Source organism: Triticum dicoccoides, chromosome 2A (genome assembly GCF_002162155.2).
Source record: "Triticum dicoccoides isolate Atlit2015 ecotype Zavitan chromosome 2A, WEW_v2.0, whole genome shotgun sequence".
In the NCBI taxonomy this organism is placed as follows: domain Eukaryota; kingdom Viridiplantae; phylum Streptophyta; class Magnoliopsida; order Poales; family Poaceae; genus Triticum; species Triticum dicoccoides.
In genome coordinates, this window is record NC_041382.1 from 704,954,684 (window position 1) to 704,973,482 (window position 18,799).

General features: G+C 47.0%; 3 protein-coding genes across 6 annotated transcripts in view; 2 read left to right on the forward strand and 1 right to left on the reverse strand.

Annotated features, from left to right (window-relative positions):
• The window catches only part of LOC119356415 (factor of DNA methylation 1-like), a 4,291-nt gene extending 890 nt beyond the window's left edge, over positions 1-3,401 (forward strand). For 2 of the 3 annotated variants that reach the window (XM_037623369.1, XM_037623370.1), the window contains exons 2-8: positions 358-416; positions 729-893; positions 1,086-1,288; positions 1,545-1,739; positions 1,841-2,056; positions 2,155-2,399; positions 3,059-3,401. In XM_037623369.1, the coding sequence (XP_037479266.1) occupies positions 734-893; positions 1,086-1,288; positions 1,545-1,739; positions 1,841-2,056; positions 2,155-2,399; positions 3,059-3,065 (1,026 nt within the window). In that variant the 5' untranslated portion in view covers positions 358-416; positions 729-733 and the 3' untranslated portion in view covers positions 3,066-3,401. The remainder of the gene's footprint in view (positions 1-357; positions 417-728; positions 894-1,085; positions 1,289-1,544; positions 1,740-1,840; positions 2,057-2,154; positions 2,400-3,058) is intronic. The other variant, XM_037623371.1, reaches the window with a different exon arrangement.
• A 518-nt stretch (positions 3,402-3,919) lies between these two features.
• On the forward strand, positions 3,920-7,589 carry LOC119356418 (ribosome biogenesis protein BRX1 homolog 2-like). 2 transcript variants are annotated; one of them, XM_037623374.1, is made up of 9 exons: positions 3,920-4,090; positions 4,532-4,776; positions 4,884-5,025; positions 5,407-5,485; positions 5,611-5,735; positions 6,160-6,261; positions 6,367-6,435; positions 6,518-6,616; positions 7,202-7,589. In XM_037623374.1, the coding sequence occupies exons 2-9, from the start codon at positions 4,574-4,576 to the stop codon at positions 7,337-7,339; spliced, it is 957 nt and encodes a 318-aa protein (XP_037479271.1). In that variant the 5' UTR covers positions 3,920-4,090; positions 4,532-4,573; the 3' UTR covers positions 7,340-7,589. The 2 variants fall into 2 exon arrangements, with proteins under 2 accessions (XP_037479271.1, XP_037479270.1); XM_037623373.1 differs by having other exon boundaries at positions 4,535-4,776.
• Positions 7,590-7,710: 121 nt separating this feature from the next.
• Positions 7,711-9,943, reverse strand: LOC119356417 (probable purine permease 11). The gene is made up of 2 exons (XM_037623372.1): positions 9,805-9,943; positions 7,711-8,998 (listed from the first exon to the last, which is right to left on the reverse strand). Exons 1-2 carry the CDS (start codon positions 9,839-9,841, stop codon positions 7,857-7,859), a joined length of 1,179 nt encoding a protein of 392 aa, XP_037479269.1. The 5' UTR covers positions 9,842-9,943; the 3' UTR covers positions 7,711-7,856.
• Positions 9,944-18,799: the final 8,856 nt, after the last annotated feature.

Below are 18,799 nucleotides of genomic sequence, written 5' to 3' on the forward strand. Positions count from 1 at the left end.
TATTCTAAGGGGGAAAAACACACTGCATTCTTGTCATTAGGCAGTACTTCACCCGGCGCAAGTTCTATTCTTTTTGGAGGCTTGGAAGAAAGCATTTTTCCTGAATTTAGTGTTTTTTTTCTTCGAAACCCTAAACTTTTGATTTTGGGATGCGTGTCTGAAAGAGCAGGTTTAGATCTTGCGACTCTCTTTGTTTTCTTCTTGTTTCGAATGTTGGAGAAATTTTCGTTTTCTTGCTATGTTTTATGGGTTTCTTCTGGGTAGTACTCCTACATACAGGGCAACTAGATTTCAGTTTTGTGGGGTGCTAATTGCACAAATCCCTTCACTCACCTGATTAACCGTTTCCCTTTGCAGACCAGTTTGAAGGACAGTGGTGCTGGTTCTTACCATCTCGGCGTGCTCCATTTGCTAAGGTGAGGTCTTCTCTGCCTGTTTCTTGGATCTCATCAGTGTATCTCTAGCATTACTCCCTGATTTTTACTCATGTTCAAAATTCACTTTAAGTACTCCTTTTTTCTACATAAGCACCTGAATTTTAACTCATGGAGGCACAAACTGTCAGATAAAAGCCATAGCTAACCACCACAACAACACTCGTACTAGAAGTCTTTTTTTTAGAAAAGACTCGTACTAGAGTTCTAGAAGTATAACTTGTATGATATGCTGTGGAACTGTGCGCATGGTGTGTAAATGCCGTGATACTCTGTTGGCTACTGGACCTGCAGACTTTATGGCTGAGGGCATGGCAATGGCCCGCGCTGGATCATTGGTTTCAAAGCTTGAGTCCAAGATATGCTATCATAGGGATGCTGCCCTCGAGTACATGGAAATCAAGGCTGTTGTTGGTGAAGTCATGGAAGAAAAGGAGATGCTCCAGCAGGATTATCGTGGTCTGTAATCTCTTTCATATGGTTCTCTATTTCCAAATTAGTTTCTTATAGGACCCCGATAACTCTTGTGATCATTGGCATGTGTCACAACACATTGTTGAGAAGCTTCATCATTGTCGTGCATCTACTATTTAGTGCTAAAATATCAGTTTTGATGTGAAAATGTCATGGTAACTGGGGACGTTTTGGCAGCACTGAAAGATGAACTTGAGGAGGCAAAGAAAACGATTGTGGAAGTAAACAAGGAGCTTGCAGCAGGAAGCGCGGAGACCTCTCTCAGTAAAAAGGAGCTGGAGCTTGTAAAGAAGAAGCTTCAAGACTGGGAAGCTAAGCAAAATCTACCTGAGCTACTGAATTGCTCTGCTTCTGAGCATGTCCAGCCTAGTAATAGTAAGGTAATCACACCAACGTATAGTAAAATGTGTTGGTTTCGCAGTGTTATCTGTTCATTATTTTTTCTACATTTTTTATCTGTTCATCATATTGCCATGCCATGCAACTTAACACCTTCAGGAGTTATATATCTTTTGTTGTAGTCTACATATATGCAAAAACAAAATATCTTCAGTCTATGTAACTTGGTAGGTTCCTTTCTGTCTACTGTTTGTCCTTGATAAACCATGTCTTGCTTATAAAAGTTTTGGTACGAAGCAGGGGCAGAAAAGATCAATGAGGCACCAGGAAGTGCCTTCTCAAGGTCCTCTGGGAATTGATGCTCACAAGCCTGACCTGGCAGAAGAGCGTCCTGGGAGCATGCTGGTAAACAACCCCATTGTTGGCCAAACCTCAGTTGTTCCACCAAGCACAGATGATGACGTGGTGGCCCTGCGTGAACATCTGATCAAGGTTTGCTCAGAGCCATGGAATATTTCTCCAGATATATGTAGATAGATATTGCATAGTTCATAGATATGGTAGCCGATGTGACATGTAAGTCATTGTTCCAGCAATTCCTTGAAATCGATAAATACGGCGGGCGGATCATCGGGATAAAGGAAATGGGCAAACTGAATGTGAAGGCGTTCGAGATTGCTTGCGCTGAGAAGTTCCGTACAACAAAAGCCGCTGATGCGTCTAGTAAGCTGTACTCACTGTGGCAGCAGCGGATCACTGACGTAAGCTGGAATCCCTTCAACATGGTCACGGTCGAGGGCAATCATCAGGTATGTCAATTGACAGTTGTGGAAAGCTTCTTGGCATCTGACCAGTTGTGTTTGACCAATTATCGACATTAAAAGATCACGTGCTGCTGCATTGTCAGGAGGTTCTGAATGTCAATGATGATAAGCTGCAAGAACTGAAGAAGGAATGGGGAGAAGGCCCCTACAAAGCTGTCATCAATGCGCTGATGGAGATGAAAGAGTACAACTGCCTAGGCGACAGGAGCACCGTCTATGAGCTATGGAACTACAGGGCGGACCGGAAAGCCACCCTAACGGAGTGTACTGAGTACATGGCCGATCGTGTGCAAGAACTCACAGTGGTCAAGCGCAGGAAGACTCGCAGGTACATGCATGTAGCTGATTTTTCATTTTGGCGATGATAGCATCTGAATGGCAGCTGAACGCATACATTACTGTGCTTCTAGTTCAACCATACCCATACGCTAGTGTTCAATCACCTGTGTGGCATTTACTTGATCTTTAATCATCTGAGAGCCTTTCATTTTCCCTAGATTCTTTCTTTTTGCCTATCATTTTATTTGTGATGAATCTCTCGCGGCATCAGAACATCAGCCTATATGGCACATGAATCGTTGACACCCACCTTAGAAATCTCAAGGTAAATGTTTCGGTGATGCAGACAGGCAGATTAAGGCCTGACCTGGTGATCCATGAAACATCAGATCATTGCAACAAAGAAAAACTCCACACTGAGTTCTTGGTGTGCCCTGTCATGATTTTCTTTTCTTTTTGTGTGATGCAGGTAGGCAAAAACATCAGATCATTGTTTGTTTTTTCTTTTCTTTCCTGAAACAGTTTTCTGTTACAGCAATGAAAGCTTGCTTTGTCTAAACAAAAGTTTCCTTTATCCTTTAAACAAGAAACTAGGGTCAAAGTCGATACGCTTTCTAAGCAAACGTGCATCTGTGCTACTGAAATCACCAAAGCAGCTTACTTGTACCGATCATTGAGCTCATTGGTCCCCTTTGTATTGTCATGCAGGAATTAGTGATGGCTCCTGCAAGATGCACTAGCAAGGAAAAGAGGTTGCCAGACCCCCCTTAGTAGTAGTTAAGCAGCAAAACTGTTGTGAGTGTGCTTTGAGTAATTCTTAACCTGGCTGTAGCAAGAGAGGGGAAACTATGAGAGCAAGCCCTTTTCGTATTTTTTTTTTTTGCGGGGAAAGCCCTTTTCATATTGTTGGACCAAGTTGTAGCTTATGACTGTCTGTACCGTTCTACCTTATGCTCACCTCTATCTAAAACAATGCTACTCTGATATTTGAAATTCCTGCATTCGGATTTCAAAACACAGAGCAAGTGTGCTTGCATGTTTAGGTTGTCAACTCTTTAAGTCTTGCTGAATTGCATGCACCAGCATGGTTGTCATTATCATGTTTCAAGTCCATTGGGTATCTAGTAGCAGCAAAGCTTGCGAGAATTTTCTACAAACACTTTTGAATAAATTTTGAATTGCAAACATGAAAAATATGGTTCCTTGCAAACATAAATTTTGAAAAAAATCAGAAGAAAAAGTAAGCAATTGGATGAAAAGAACGAATGAAAAGAGAACATGAGGACTAGGAGTTTACTTTGGATCCTTGAGATTCATGGCCGTTCTCATCATCTCATGATTCCTAGCCTTCGCCTCTGCATGGTTTAAGACGCCAAACCATGGAGATTGGCGGTTTTTTTACTACTCCAGAACCCGGGTATTTCGGATCGGAACAGGCAAGCCGCGTCCGCGAGGAGCCCAATCCAAATCTGAATGGGCTCGCCACACACACGCCCAGCCCAGCCCAGCCCACCCGGCCCACCAACACGATGAAAAGTGGACTATCCGCAGCCCAGCATCAACATCGCCCAGAAACTCAGGGTTTCCTTCCTTCCTTGGACTTCCACGCCGCCGCCTCCTCCTCCTACCTTGTCCAGACGAACCACCGCAGCGTTGTTGCCGGGAGTGCCTTCGGAGAACCACAGCTCTGCCCCCCGCGCCGCGCCTCCGGTGGCCGCTTCTTCCTCGACCCCGGCATAGGTAAATCCACTCGCTCGGGCCCTCTCCCCCTGCGTTCTCTTGTGCTCCGTGTGCCCCACGCCCGTCCAGCGGTGGCAACAGTTCGGCATGGCCTGCGTTCTGCGACAGTACAAGTTTCGCACTGCACACTGATTAGTTCAGCAGAGCATGCGTATGTACGTATTTGTAAGAACACACAATCTTTGTGGCGCTTGCTGGCCATTGGGTAAACAAATGACTTGGTGTCGATTAAGTACAGGGTCCCTCTTCGCCAAGCAATGCATTTTCTTTCTTTCTAGAAACGGTCTCTTGCGCGCAAGTGTTCTCTGTTGGGTGATAAGTCCAGATGTATGGGTGCTTCGTTAGCAATGTGAATGGATTATTGATATGTGACGCATTTGCGATGCCAACATTTGTGCTCCTCGTGATTCTGTTATCTAATAATTAGTGTCAATGTTGAAGTAGATCTTGCCCTCAAGTGCTCAAGCCCCAGCGTCTCACCCCATGGCGAAGAAGAGGAAGCGCAGCTCCGATGCTCCCGCCTCTGCTGCCGTAGAGAAGCCTGATGACTCTGCCCCCGAGCGGCCGGAACGCACCCTCTTTGGGTTCAAGGACTCGGCCGCCGAGCCTGCTTCTAAGGACGCTGGGCCGCTCTTCCGGAACAAGGAGAAGGTGCTCATTACATGCTCCCGCCGCATCATTTACAGGTGAGCGTGTTACCCTCTCTGCTTGGAGTTCTCTGGTGGTGGTTGTTAGACCAATGCTTTTGTGGGGGGTGTTGATTGTTTTGCGGATTGGTTTGCGCTGTGCGTAGGTACCGGCATCTGATGCAGAACGTGGTGTCGCTGCTGCCGCACGCCAAGAAGGACAGCAAGGTTGAGTCCAAGCAGAGCAAGGGCAGCGCGCTCAACGAGCTGGTCGAGCTCAGGAGCTGCTCCAGCTGCCTCTTTTTCGAGGTACTACACACATACTATGCTCGCTGCCTGCTTGCTAGCTTGATGGAAATAGTTTATCTTCGACCACCTCAAGGTTGCCTACTTTGATAGGAGAAGTACATAATAGGAACATTAACGGTTGCTAAATCATACTGCATTTAACATGGAACTGGTTAGTTGTTTGTGGTGCGAAATCAACTTCAGAGTTAATTCTGATCCATATCATTGTTCTGGTGTGAACCTTACTGAGCTTTGTAATCCACACTGTCTGTTATCTGTTTCACAATGTTTAAAAGTTGTCAACTCCACGTTGTTTTACTATCGCTCTAAAATTAGACAATTTAAATATGCCCTAGAGTTGCTAATTCTTATATTGAAGCATCTTCTGCGTGTATATTGCAGTGCAGAAAACAGAAAGATCTTTACCTTTGGATGGTCAAGTCCCCTGCAGGGCCATCAGTGAAATTTCTAGTCAATGCTGGTATACTCTCACACCAATAGTAGTTATTCAGTTGTTTTACTATGCACTGCATTTTGTACTGTGTGTATTTTTATCGTGATGATTCGTCTACTAATGCCCAACCATCCTGTAACATTTACGTGCAGTTCACACCATGGAGGAACTGAGGCTCACCGGCAACCATCTGAAAGGGTCACGTCCTCTGCTAACATTTTCTTCAAATTTTGACCAGCAACCTCATTGGAAGCTCTTGAAGGAAATGATAACACAAGTACGTGATGATTTGGCTTGTTACATTATGCTGCATGTGTTATCAGCATTTTGAACAAAGCTGATATTGACCTGTATTAAAAAAGAAAACTTCGGTTTTTGCAAGATCAATTTATTCTTATTTAGTTGGTGTCAAAAGAGGTTAAACTTGATTTTTGATGCATGTTTACGGTAAGATCATATTTGTCCACACAGTAGTTACAGACTAGCATGTGGGTGTAATGCATCCACTATTGCTCTTTTTTATGTTTATAATAATATAGGCCTCTGAAGGAAGGATTCACATTTAATAACCCAGGCTATATTAGTATAGCAGAGGTGATAATATACTTCGATATAGTCAAATTAGTAATCCAGTGGAGACATGCTCTTCTTTTAATGATAGACTGTCAGAGCTAACTTATTGCCCATTGCTGTAAATGCAGATTTTTGCTACTCCAAAAGATCATAGGAAGGCAAAACCTTTTCATGATCATGTTTTTGTGTTCTCCATTGTGGATGACCACATTTGGTTCAGAAATTACCAGGTGATGTCTTGGTCTTTAGAGTTTTGATTACGATGAAGTTTCAATACTTAAAACCTGTCAAGTTATTAACACCATCTGAAACTTATCAAATGATATACTTGACAGATATCTGTACCCCACAATGAGATTGACAAAGTTGATAAAGGAGGCCTAGATAAAATGACACTTGTTGAGGTAAAAGTAGTGTGAGCTTATATCTTGATGGTTTATATAACTTGTTTGCTAATCAATATTCTAATGAAATTGCTGTGTGTAGGTTGGCCCCAGGTTCTGTTTGAATCCAATAAAAATATTTGGTGGTAGTTTTGGTGGCCCCACATTGTTCGAGAACCCATTCTATGTGTCTCCCAATCAGGTATAGCTTGCTTTCACCAGTTGATTTGGACTAAGTACATATATTTCAGACATCTTTGTAATGAAAATCTGGTCTTACCTCTTTGGTCATCAAGGAATAGTTATATTATCTGTTTCTTGTGTTTCTTTGCTTGAAATAAAAGTTGAACTGAGAAAATCGACAAGTTGAATGATCTGTAGTGTCATGTTATTTATTGGTACCGCTGGTGCACAGTTAGCTTTATTGTGTTCTGGAATGGGATTTGATATCAAATATGGTATTATGAGGAGCACATTTTTCATGAAATGAGATGCATATCGTGTTTGCACCATTGGAATGGAACATTCAAATGCGTGTCATCCATTATGTTTCTCTCAGATACAGTACTCCTTGTACACTACTGCTCCATTCTGTTGGACCTAACTAACTAATCATGATTGATCTGCAAACCTGGAATAGATTAGTGCTATCGTCTGGTTGGTATCTTTTTGTGGTTCTGGGGAAAAAGATTTACAGCTCACCAGGGTATGCATATTCATGTATGCTTTGACATGTACTGATCCACACCCGGGGGTTAATAACGGTTTCATTGATTTGGAGCACCAGATCCGCGCACTGGAGAAACGGAAGAAGGCAGGCAAGTACGCCAAGAAGGTGAAGGCCAAGGTGAGGAGGAAGATGCACGAGATGGAGAACACCCTCGAGCCCGACGAGTTTGCTGATCTTTGGAAAGGGGAAGACTAGCTAGTGCGGGCGACTGTACTAATGAATTTGATCGTCAAACCCATGCATGCTGGCTATCGCCAAGCACTGAATTTTGCACTATTATGTGGTAGTTCTGGTATGACAATCAAAGCATGTGTTTTATTATGTAAACAACTGGATTTCGCTCTTGCTCATATCCATATCGCCTTGCTACTGGCTGTGTGTTTCACCTTGTCTTTTGCCACTGATATACTAGTTGCAAGCAAATGAGCAAAGCCTGTAAAAACGATTGATACCATCTCATGTCATTTTCCGCTAGGATCAGTTGATTAGAGTAATATTTGGAGAAGGTATTTGCTGTGGCATTTCGTGCCTGCATGTTATAATACATTGTTTTTCGTATACTATGGTTTCTAAAATACTTGGCCTGAATTCTAAGTCTCCAACAAACAGGATGTAGGAATGATCTTCAAAAAAGAAAAGAGAGAGTGCTATTAGGACACCACTACTGTAATTTTAGCTTTGTTTGGCCACGAACACGAGCACGAGGGACGTCTCAGGCGGGCAAAGCGGCCTCGCCGCCCGCGCGCGCCTTGCAGACGCAGCACTCTGCCGCTCCACCTTGACCCCCCATGGCCGCGGCGCGCCGGCCGTCGAGGTAGTGCTGGTAGACGTAGGAGAGGAACCCCCAGACGGCCATGAGCATGGCGACGGCCTTGATCCCCGTCATCCGGTCCCCGAACAGCACCACGGCGAACACCGGCACCAGCGGCAACGACACGGTGCCCGTCACGTTGGCGAACAGCGACGACACCCTCGTGATCAGCCGCAGCGTCGCCACCGACATGGCCTGCCACGACACGGCCGTCCCCACCAGCGTTGCCACGTACCTCGCCCTCCCGTCCTCGAACGCCGCCATCTCCCCCGGGATCGTCCGCCACTCCCCCGACGCCAGCAGCCCGCACACCGCCACCGTCGCCGCCACGAAGTTGGTGCACATCTGCACCCGCAGCACCCACCGGAGCGTCCTCCCCCGGACCGCCTTCTCGAAGGTGACCTCGAAGAGGGACAGGATGAGCGCGAACACGGCGGAGGCAGACAGCGTCAGGATGAAGCCCAGCGTGTACTTGCCGCGCGGCAGGTCGGCGGCGGAGGTGCCGTCGGAGGAGGAGCCGACGCCGAGCAGCGCGGCCGAGAAGGTGAGCACCACCACGGAGTTGGCGATGAGCGCCGTGAAGCGCTGCGCGTTGATGAGGCGGGAGGTGACGGAGTTGAAGGCCAGCTGCGTGGCGGCCACCAGCGCGAAGGTGGACACCGGCAGGTACTGCAGCGCGTACGAGTACATGAGGTTGTCGAAGCCGATGAGGGTGCCCAGCCCGAGGTAGATGGGCACCATCTTGGCCGCCGCCGGCCGGGGCTCGCCGACGGGGTCGCGCGGCGTGAGGAGGAGGAGGATGGCGAGCAGGGGCGAGCCGCCGGACTGCGTGAGCGTGGCCATCCACTTGCTGTTGCCGCCGGAGTTGTAGTAGTAACGGCCCAGCAGGGTGGCCACGGTCTGCCCGCAGAGCACCACGAGCATGTCCAGCAGCACCATCAGCCACCACCTGACGCCGCGTGTCCCCGGCCGTCGTCGCTCGGCGGCCTTCGGCCCCGCGCCGTTCTCGCCATGGCCCGATTCTTCTTGCTCCGGGACACTACCTTAATCAGTGGACAGAAAAGGTGACGTAATTTTAGTGAGTGGATCTCTTTAGTACTCCCAAAGTGCATCAGTAAAGCCCGGTTCATTTTTGCAGAAGAAACTGAAACTGAGTTCTGATTGTAGGCCAGGGCTACGTGTTTCTGCTTTGCTTCCATTCCAAGTTCCAACTACTGGTTTAGATATTTGCTTGTACTCCCTCTGTAAACTAATATAAGAGCGTTTAGATCACTACTTTAGTATTCTAAACGCTCTTATATTAGATTACGGAGGGAGTAAGAAACAACTTCTGAATTCACTCACATGAAGATAAGATGACCGGTATGGTATGGGTGCTCTGTATTTATTTCCACTCTCCAATGATTTGCTTGTCTCCAATCAAATACTACCACATGAAAGCTACATGCACGACGTGCAGAACTGCAGATGTAATGAGTGAGGTAGCTCCTTTTTCGATTGCTTTTTTCTTGGCGGAAGTGTTTAGGCGGCGGATATTTTGAAGAAGGTGGAGAAATTACATGTGGATGCTTGTTGCTAGTTGGTAAATTTACTGTGGAACTGCGTTGCTAGCTAGTTGAAGGGCCGCGACCAGAGCAAGAACAGGCCATGCCAGACGCATGGAGATCGCCGGGCACCGTATCATGACGACCATTTTGACAAAGAATTACCGCCTTCCCAAGATTACCGGTGGGAACTGGGAACGCAGCCAGTTAAACATCACGAAAACAAATTGTTTGCACCATCAGGACTGACCGAAACAGCTGATACACATAATCACGCTCGAGGAACGCAAGTAGAGGAGGATTACCTCTGACCTGGAGCTGGATTTCCTGAGGACTCGACATGTTGCTCCAAGAGCAGAACGAGATGGTGTCTGTATCTGCTCGCCGTTCACCTGTTGTTGTTCTTCCTTCACACCCCTCGGCCCTCGCTAATAAGTGAGTGCTACGAGCGACGGACCCCTGGCTTCCTAGCAGCATATATACTGACCAGGTCGCCGAATTGTTTCCAATTGTTTGATGCCAGTGAGCTCACATCCATTTCCACCATGATTGGGTGATATTTATTTTATCTACGGTGGAGGACCCCACGCCAACAGGGTAAGCAACTTTGGTCTACATGTTTGGAAGTCCTGCCCCCACATCTCACTCAAACCTGTCATGCGCCGTCCAGATGATGCATGATTGAGGTGCATTAGTTCGAGCTTGACTATGGCACACACGTGATAGACTTCTATTAAATTGGGGCTAAAATATTTGTCTTGTAGCACCATGAAAAAAAGAGAATTGCCAAATTAATTTGGTGAAATCAGATAAAAACTGCTACAAATGCCGTGAAGGCGCGTCGATCTGGGCATCAAAACAAAATCCACCCACATTGTTGAAGAGAGGACCACCATGAAGGTCGAATGCAAACATCACCATCATCACTCCTCTCCGCGCAAGCGACTCAGAGTTCATTGCAAACAAGTATCAACGGTGCCCCTACCACAGCAACCGCACAAAACCTACAAGGAGCTATGCCAAACAACGGACCACCAACAATGGCGACGAGACAATTCTGACTTTGAAGATGATCACATGCGGAAGAAATATGCATGATTTGCACGACCCAAGCTAGACCTCCTCGAAGTATACCTGGCCAAACCTCGGGCCGGGCCTAGCCAAGCCCGAGACAAAAAACCTAGACCCGGGCCTGGCCCGGGAGCAGCGTTGGGCTGGGCCGGGTCAGGCTTTTTCGGGCCGGGCCGAGCTTCCCATGGCCAGGACTACCTCGAAGACCACCAATCAGCTATCAACGTCACCGCCTAGGCTCCATCGAGGTAGCCCCGACTCCATGATGACACATTGAGACAAAGAGAAACCTACCGGACACGCCGAACATACTCGACTACCAGAGCCCTGCCGTGACCATACACAACTCGCCATCATTATGGTTGCCAAATCAGACGCTACACCGGACAAAGGTGAGCAATTTTCCTCACAAACCATGTGAAGCAAGCCATTGTCGGTCCCATCATCCCCGCCGGCTCCAAGACGATGCCTTCAAGGAAGCGGTGCACAACACCACCACCACCTGCCTCGTGGTAGGCCTGGCACGACGGCTATGCCAAGAGGCGGCAAGGGCATCCACCGCGTGCTTCATCTCCGGCTGCAGACTGTCTCACAGTGCTTTCCCGCTGGCGGTCATGGGCGATGCATTGCAAGGGAGGAGGATGTGAAGGGACTGGTGTTGTGGTGTGGAGTTAGCCGGGTGTGGCGCCTTTATATAGCGGATTCCGGTGAGGCGAGGTGTCCGGGTGCGTCAATGCACGGCGCCGGAGTGGGTTTCTCAGCCGACGAGCTTGCTTAATGGCGGCAGAAGAACGATCAGCGGCATCGAATGGGCGTGGTAGATATCCGTCCGTCCCGTGCAGTCACATGTCTCCATTGAACATGCGCGGACACCGGAGACGCATCGCGGGCGGCACCATTGGCCGCCGCGGCGCTTCAATGGCAGAGGCAGTGAGAGGTCGCATCAGCCCCGAGCCGTCTTCAATGTTGAGCGGCACGCTGTACAGCGGCATGAATGCGGGCAGCTGGTGCCGGGTAGGAGCGTGCGCGGGAGAGGGGAGGGGTTTTTGGTGGGCCAGGACGGTCTGAAGCGGGCTTGAGATCGGTCCAGACTTCCGTAAATCTCCCCACGTTTGTCTTCGGTTTACGGGAGAAATCACGTCCGGACCACCCATACAAGTCGGTATTGGATGATTTTTGCGGTCCGGATAACACGGGCGATTGCGGGAGGTCTACGAATCCGCCTTGAAAATGTCCTTGGTTCATAGGATAGGATTATCGTAGGAATAGGAATTTTGTAGGAAATGAGATGGCATGTACCTCAAATTCTATGAGTAGGAATAGGAAACGAGATGTCATTTGGTTGACACCAAAGGAATTTTTCTATTGAGTCTAGGCTCATTTTTATTTTCCTATGAAATGTGGAGGATAGGAACCAATCCTATGTAGGAATAGGAATCTATTCCTATGAACCAAAGGGCTCTAAAGGAAAAAATCCTATAAAAATCCTATCCTCTAGAATTCCTATGAAATTCCTCCAAACTAAAGAAGGCCTAGAAAAGTTTGACTATGCACCATATTTATTGACAGACGTGTTGTTTAACACTATAAACTCCGCCTATGTTGTCTCAACATAGCCGGTCCCAAGCCCGGGTAAAGGAGGAGGGTTGTGATAGGCTTGGCTAGCCAACGTAAAAACTCAGCCACTCTTATGGAGATGAAACCCAAAAGATTTTCGTTGGGGCGTAACCCTCTCAGCGACGCGCCACATCGGAACCCGGGTGTGGTGGAAAATGGGCAAGGGCCGGGCCGTCACCCCCCAAGTGGCGCGCCGTATCTTGATCCGGATACGGTGGCAAGTGAGCGAGGATCGGGTCGTCGCATCCTTAGTGGCGCGCTACATCGGCGCCCGGATGTAGTGGAAAATGAGCAAGGGTCTTCGCATTTGACTCGACGAGTGCGAAGGGTAAGGAAGCTAGCCGAGTCTAGGAGGATTCGCTTAGGTAGCTGGAACATAGGGTCTCTGACAGGGAAGCTTCGGGAGCTAGTTGATGCAGCAGTGAGGAGATGTGTTGATATCCTTTGTGTCCAAGAAACCAAATGGAGAGGACAGAAGGCGAAGGAGGTGGAGGATACCGGCTTCAAGCTGTGGTACACGGGGACGGCTGCAAACAGAAATGGCGTAGGCATCTTGATCAACAAGAGCCTCAAGTATGGAGTGGTAGACGTCAGGAGACGTGGGGACCGGATTATCCTGGTCAAGCTGGTAGCTGAGGACTTGGTTCTCAATGTTATCAGCGCATATGCCCCGCAAGTAGGCCACAATGAGAACACCAAGAGGGAGTTCTGGGAAGGCTTGAAAGACATGGTTAGGAGTGTACCGATTGGTGAGAAGCTCTTCATAGGAGGAGACCTCAATGGTCACGTGGGTACATCTAACACAGGTTTTGAAGGGGCGCATGGGGGCTTTGGCTATGGCATCAGGAATCAAGAAGGAGAAGATGTCTTAAGCTTTGCTCTAGCCTACAACATGATTGTAGCTAACACCCTCTTTAGAAAGAGAGAATCACATCTGGTGACTTTTAGTAGTGGCCAACACTCTAGCCAGATTGATTTCATCCTCTCGAGAAGAGAAGATAGGCGTGCGTGCCTAGACTGTAAGGTGATACCCGGGGAGAGTGTTGTACCCCAGCATAAGCTGGTGGTTGCTGACTTCCGCTTTCGGATTCGTGTCCAGCGGGATAAGCGTGCCAAGGTCGCTAGAACGAAGTGGTGGAAGCTCAAGGGGGAGGTAGCTCAGGTGTTCAAGGAGAGGGTATTTAAGGAGGGCCCTTGGGAGGAAGGAGGGGATGCGGACAATGTGTGGATGAAGATGGCAACTTGCATTCGTAAGGTGGCCTCGGAGGAGTTTGGAGTGTCCAGGGGAAGGAGAAGCGAAGATAAGGATACCTGGTGGTGGAATGATGATGTCCAGAAGGCGCTTAAAGAGAAGAAAGATTGCTTCAGACGCCTATACCTGGATAGGAGTGCAGACAACATAGAGAAGTACAAGATGGCGAAGAAGGCCGCAAAGCGAGCTGTTGGTGAAGCAAGGGGTCGGGCATATGAGGACCTCTACCAACGGTTAGGCACGAAGGAAGGTGAAAGGGACATCTATAAGATGGCTAAGATCCGGGAGAGGAAGACGAGGGATATTGGCCAAGTCAAATGCATCAAGGACGGAGCAGGCCAACTCTTGGTGAAGGACGAAGAGATTAAGCATAGATGGCGGGAGTACTTCGACAAGCTGTTCAATGGGGAGAATGAGAGTTCTACCATTGAACTGAATGACTCCTTTGATGAGACCAGCATGCGTTTTGTGCGGCGCATCCAGGAGTCTGAGGTGAAGGAGGCTTTAAAAAGGATGAAAGGAGGCAAGGCGATGGACCCTGATTGTATCCCCATTGAGGTGCGGAAAGGTCTCGGGGACATAGCGATAGTATGGCTAACCAAGCTTTTCAACCTCATTTTTCGGGCAAACAAGATGCCAGAAGAATGGAGATGGAGTATATTAGTACCAATCTTCAAGAACAAGGGGGATGTTCAGAGTTGTACTAATTACCGTGGAATTAAGCTGATGAGCCATACAATGAAGCTATGGGAGAGAGTCATTGAGCACCCGCTTAAGAAGAATGACAAGCGTGACCAAAAATCAGTTTGGTTTCATGCCTGGGAGGTCGACCATGGAAGCCATTTTCTTGGTACGACAACTTATGGAGAGATATAGGGAGCATAAGAAGGACTTGCATATGGTGTTCATTGACTTGGAGAAGGCCTATGATAAGATACCGCGGAATGTCATGTGGTGGGTCTTGGAGAAACACAAAGTCCCAGCAAAGTACATTACCCTCATCAAGGACATGCACAATAATGTTGTGACAAGTGTTCGAACAAGTGATGTCGACACTGATGACTTCCCGATTAAGATAGGACTGCATCAGGGGTCAGCTTTGAACCCTTATCTTTTTGCATTGGTGATGGATGAGGTCACAAGGGGTATACAAGGAGATATCCCATGGTGTATGCTCTTTGCGGATGATGTGGTGCTAGTTGACGATAGTCGGACGGGGGTAAATAGGAAGTTAGAGTTATGGAGACAAACCTTGGAATCGAAAGGGTTTAGGCTTAGTAGAACTAAAACCGAGTACATGATGTGCGGTTTCAGTACTACTAGCTGTGAGGAGGAGGAGGTTAGCCTTGATGGCCAGGTGGTACCTCGGAAGGACACCTTTCGGTATTTGGGGCCAATGTTGCAGGAGGATGGGGGTATTGATGAAGATGTGAACCATCGAATCAAAGCCGGATGGATGAAGTGGCGCCAAGCTTCTGGCATTCTCTGTGACAAGAGAGTGCCACAAAAGCTAAAAGGCAAGTTCTACAGGACGGCGGTTCGATCCGCAATGTTGTATGGCGCGGAGTGTTGGCCGACTAAAAGGCGACATGTTCAACAGTTAGGTGTGGCGGAGATGCGTATGTTGAGATGGATGTGTGGCCACACGAGGAAGGATCGAGTCCGGAATGATGATATACGAGATAGAGTTGGGGTAGCACCAATTGAGGAGAAGCTTGTCCAACATCGTTTGAGATGGTTTGGGCATATTCAGCGCAGGCCTCCAGAAGCTCCAGTGCATAGCGGACGGCTAAAGCGTGCGGAGAATGTCAAGAGAGGGCGGGGTCGACCGATTTTGACATGGGAGGAGTCCGTTAAGAGAGACCTGAAGGATTGGAGTATCGACAAAGAGCTAGCTATGGACAGGGGTGCGTGGAAGCTTGCTATCCATGTGACAGAGCCATGATTGTTTGCGAGATCTTATGGGTTTCACCTCTAACCTACCCCAACTTGTTTGGGACTAAAGGCTTTGTTGTTGTTGTTGTTGTTGTTGTTTAACACTATAGTCGTCGCCCATGTGCAGATAGATATACACTAAACCAACCAGTATCAGTCAATTCTCCCTGAAATCTTGATCTAAAATTTTCCCTAACCCTGAAATCGACACGTACTGCTCCCATGATGACGATGATAATGATGATGACAGTGAAAGCTTAAGACTAGTCTCATGTTGCACATCAAAATCATCAAATCGTTGTACTAGGAGTAGCAATCAAACATGACTGAAAAGAGGTTCTTTGACAGGTTCGCATCTCTCCTGTTTGCAGGGTTTTTTTAGGCCTACAAAAACGTCTAATACTCCCTCCAAGTAGCACTCTTCATAAGATTTCAGCTAAGATCCAAAAGCAAGCTACAGTTTCTACCTGTCAGTGTGATTCCAACCCCAGAAGTGCTATCTGGCACGCACCATATTGTCACATCACGCCGGCTATATTATTTACACAAACATCTTGGCACGTTTCGACCAATTTGCGTAGGTATCTTGACCAGATTATGTAACAACAGCGAGTAGTGGAATCGTTCAAAGATTCAAGAATGGACACGCAGATCCTGCATGACATGTCACTTGTGCGTTGAAATTTAACCCAAAATGATTGTTTCTCTTGTTTGTTTTCAGTAACCGGAGGTATCGTTTCATCGTGCACTTGTGACACCAGTTATCCAAAAATCCCGCGTCTACCAAGAGCTACGTACCACTTTAGGAAAACTACCTAACAACTAAACCTCTCCCTCCTTATTTTTAGGGGATGGACCCGTCCTTCCCCGAGTAATGCTACATTCACAGATGATTACGGGGGTTTTACCGTGTAATTATGACTTGGCAAATGGTGATTGGGGTTAAGAAGGAGGGAGGGCGCCACCCAAGCGCGTAGCTAGGCCCCAGGCTACCCTGGCCATGGCCTAGGGCGTGGCAATGCATTTCTTTGTTGACTGTTCACATTTTACCACTGTTCATTTAAACTGTTCTTTTGTAGTTGGTTCGGGGCGTCGGAAAATCCTAGCTACACAACTGGCCCCACCCACCTAAAAATCAGGGGGTGGAGAGAATTAAAGGAAGGGGTCCGTGAAACCTCCCCGTAATCATTCATGAATGTAGCATTATTGGTCCTTCGCCTTACCTCCAATCATATTCATCCACCTGGTTCGTTATGTTAATTACGTAGAACTTTTTACGTAGCTCTAGCATAGGTCCTGGTTATCCCACTTAGCATTTTTTAAGAAGTCATTTATCATCGTAAACATTTTCATTATCAATAATTTTTGTGGAGTTTTTCACTAAAAAAGAAAGAAAAAAAAACAACCATGATTACACCGGCGATCTTCTTTAGGAAGGGGGGTAGTCGACCCTGGCGCGCCACATAATTTTAGTACGATGAGGGTGGATAGGATCATTCATCGTGCATGCAAGCAGCGGACCGTGCGGAGGCCCTCCTGACGTGGGTTGTGGGGAGACATGGTCCAACTGATAGTGGACAGGGCAGACTGTCCAGACTCCACTAAGGTTCCTCCCACTTTGAGGAGGGTATCTGGGATTTCGAACGTCCTGTCCGGTCTAGACTGATTTGGTGCTCGACATTAGATGACTAAAAGTGTTTGAACCGTTTGATTCGAACGTTGGAGTTTTCACAATGTAAAGTGGACGTTACGGCATGAATCCTCGCAATTACTTGTTAGGATTTTACATATCGATCATTTTGCACCATGTCAGCCACTGGTGCTTCAATTAGCAGCCACTGGTGCTCGAAATGGCAGCCACCTGACGTGTGACCGCGGCGAGGTATGCTGGGATCGGCCGCCAGCGATGGTGCAACTGCGACAACCACGTGCGGGAGCCACGCCCCGATGACGCTGGGACTGACAATCAACGACGTTGGATCACGCTTGTCGATGCTGCGACTGACAGAGAGGGATGCTGGAAGTGGCGACACCAAAAGCTATGATCGGTTCAACCACAATGCTGCAACCGGTGAGCAGGGGCGGAGCCAGGATTTTGGTATGGGGGGCCAAGTCAAGTTCCTAAAAATTTTCTAGACCAAAAAATAACAATCATCATACTGTAATACATGCCACACGATTCCAAAACATTGATACAATTGTATAAGTTCAAATTTACCTTTACAATTGCCAATAACATGACAAAAAATTAATAATTTCACTGGAAGAGAACTTACATGTTAAATTTTTTCAACGTTTAACCCAAGTAAGTCTCTCGTTTGGCGCTTAAAATAAAATCAATATTTTGGAGGCACTTCTTAGAGCTTCAACTTGCTTGTCTGGTGGCGGCTCCCAATTTGACATCATGAGTGTCAATGGACCAGATTTATGACTTGCACATCAGCCTTATTAACATTTTCAATGGAGAACTAGAAGCAACCTGCTTAAATAATGAATTAACGTGGACAGTGTTTGACAACGCTTTTCTCTTCATAACTGCTGAATTGCAGTGTGACAATTAGCTATTGGATAAGTTTGACATAGGGAAAATTTGCATCACAAATAATTACTCATACAAGATAATTTGCATCACGGTCACTATAATTTTTAGGACATGTACAGGATAGGATTTTTTCATAGAATCGTAGCATTACAAGTCAGATAACCAGAACATGTAAACTAGTAAAATCTGATGTATATGTTCAACAATGATACAACATGAGAATTGAGATTAGTAGATGCATGGTGTGATGTGCTGATGTGCTAAACCTTGGGTCCTTGGCTAGTTTCTGTTGGTTGGAATTAGGCTGCGTGCCTGCGTCGCGCGGTCGCAGTTATGCCGTATGAATAGGATCGGGAGCAATAGGTCAGGGAGAAGAGCTAGAGCTAGGGCGGGCGAGGGCACGGAGCAGCGGCGACTAATTTACGTACATTTTTTTATGAGCCTATTCCACGTACAAGCTAATATTTTCCTTGAGCTTTTTTGGAGCTAAACGTACGTACAAGCTGATCACGCGAGAACGCAGAGCCCAGGCCGCTGGAAGCGGATCCTCTAACATCCTCAAGGGATGTCACGAAGCTACAGTGACATGCGTGTGTAAAACGGAGAAGGAATGGCAGGGTTACTATAGCAATTACTGTGCAAATTTACTGTAGCATGTACAAAAATAAATCGAAAAATAATTTTATTGCATCATAATTTTGTTTGTATGTAATCTTTGTAAATGTATACAGTAGATTTGTAATTTGCAAATTAATTATAATCATTTTAGGTTTAACCATATAGATGTGAAGAAAGGATGTCACGGTTACTGTAGCTTACGTGACATCCCTTGAGGATGTTAGAGGATCCGGTTCCCAGACCGCTAGTGTGGGCTTGACATGGG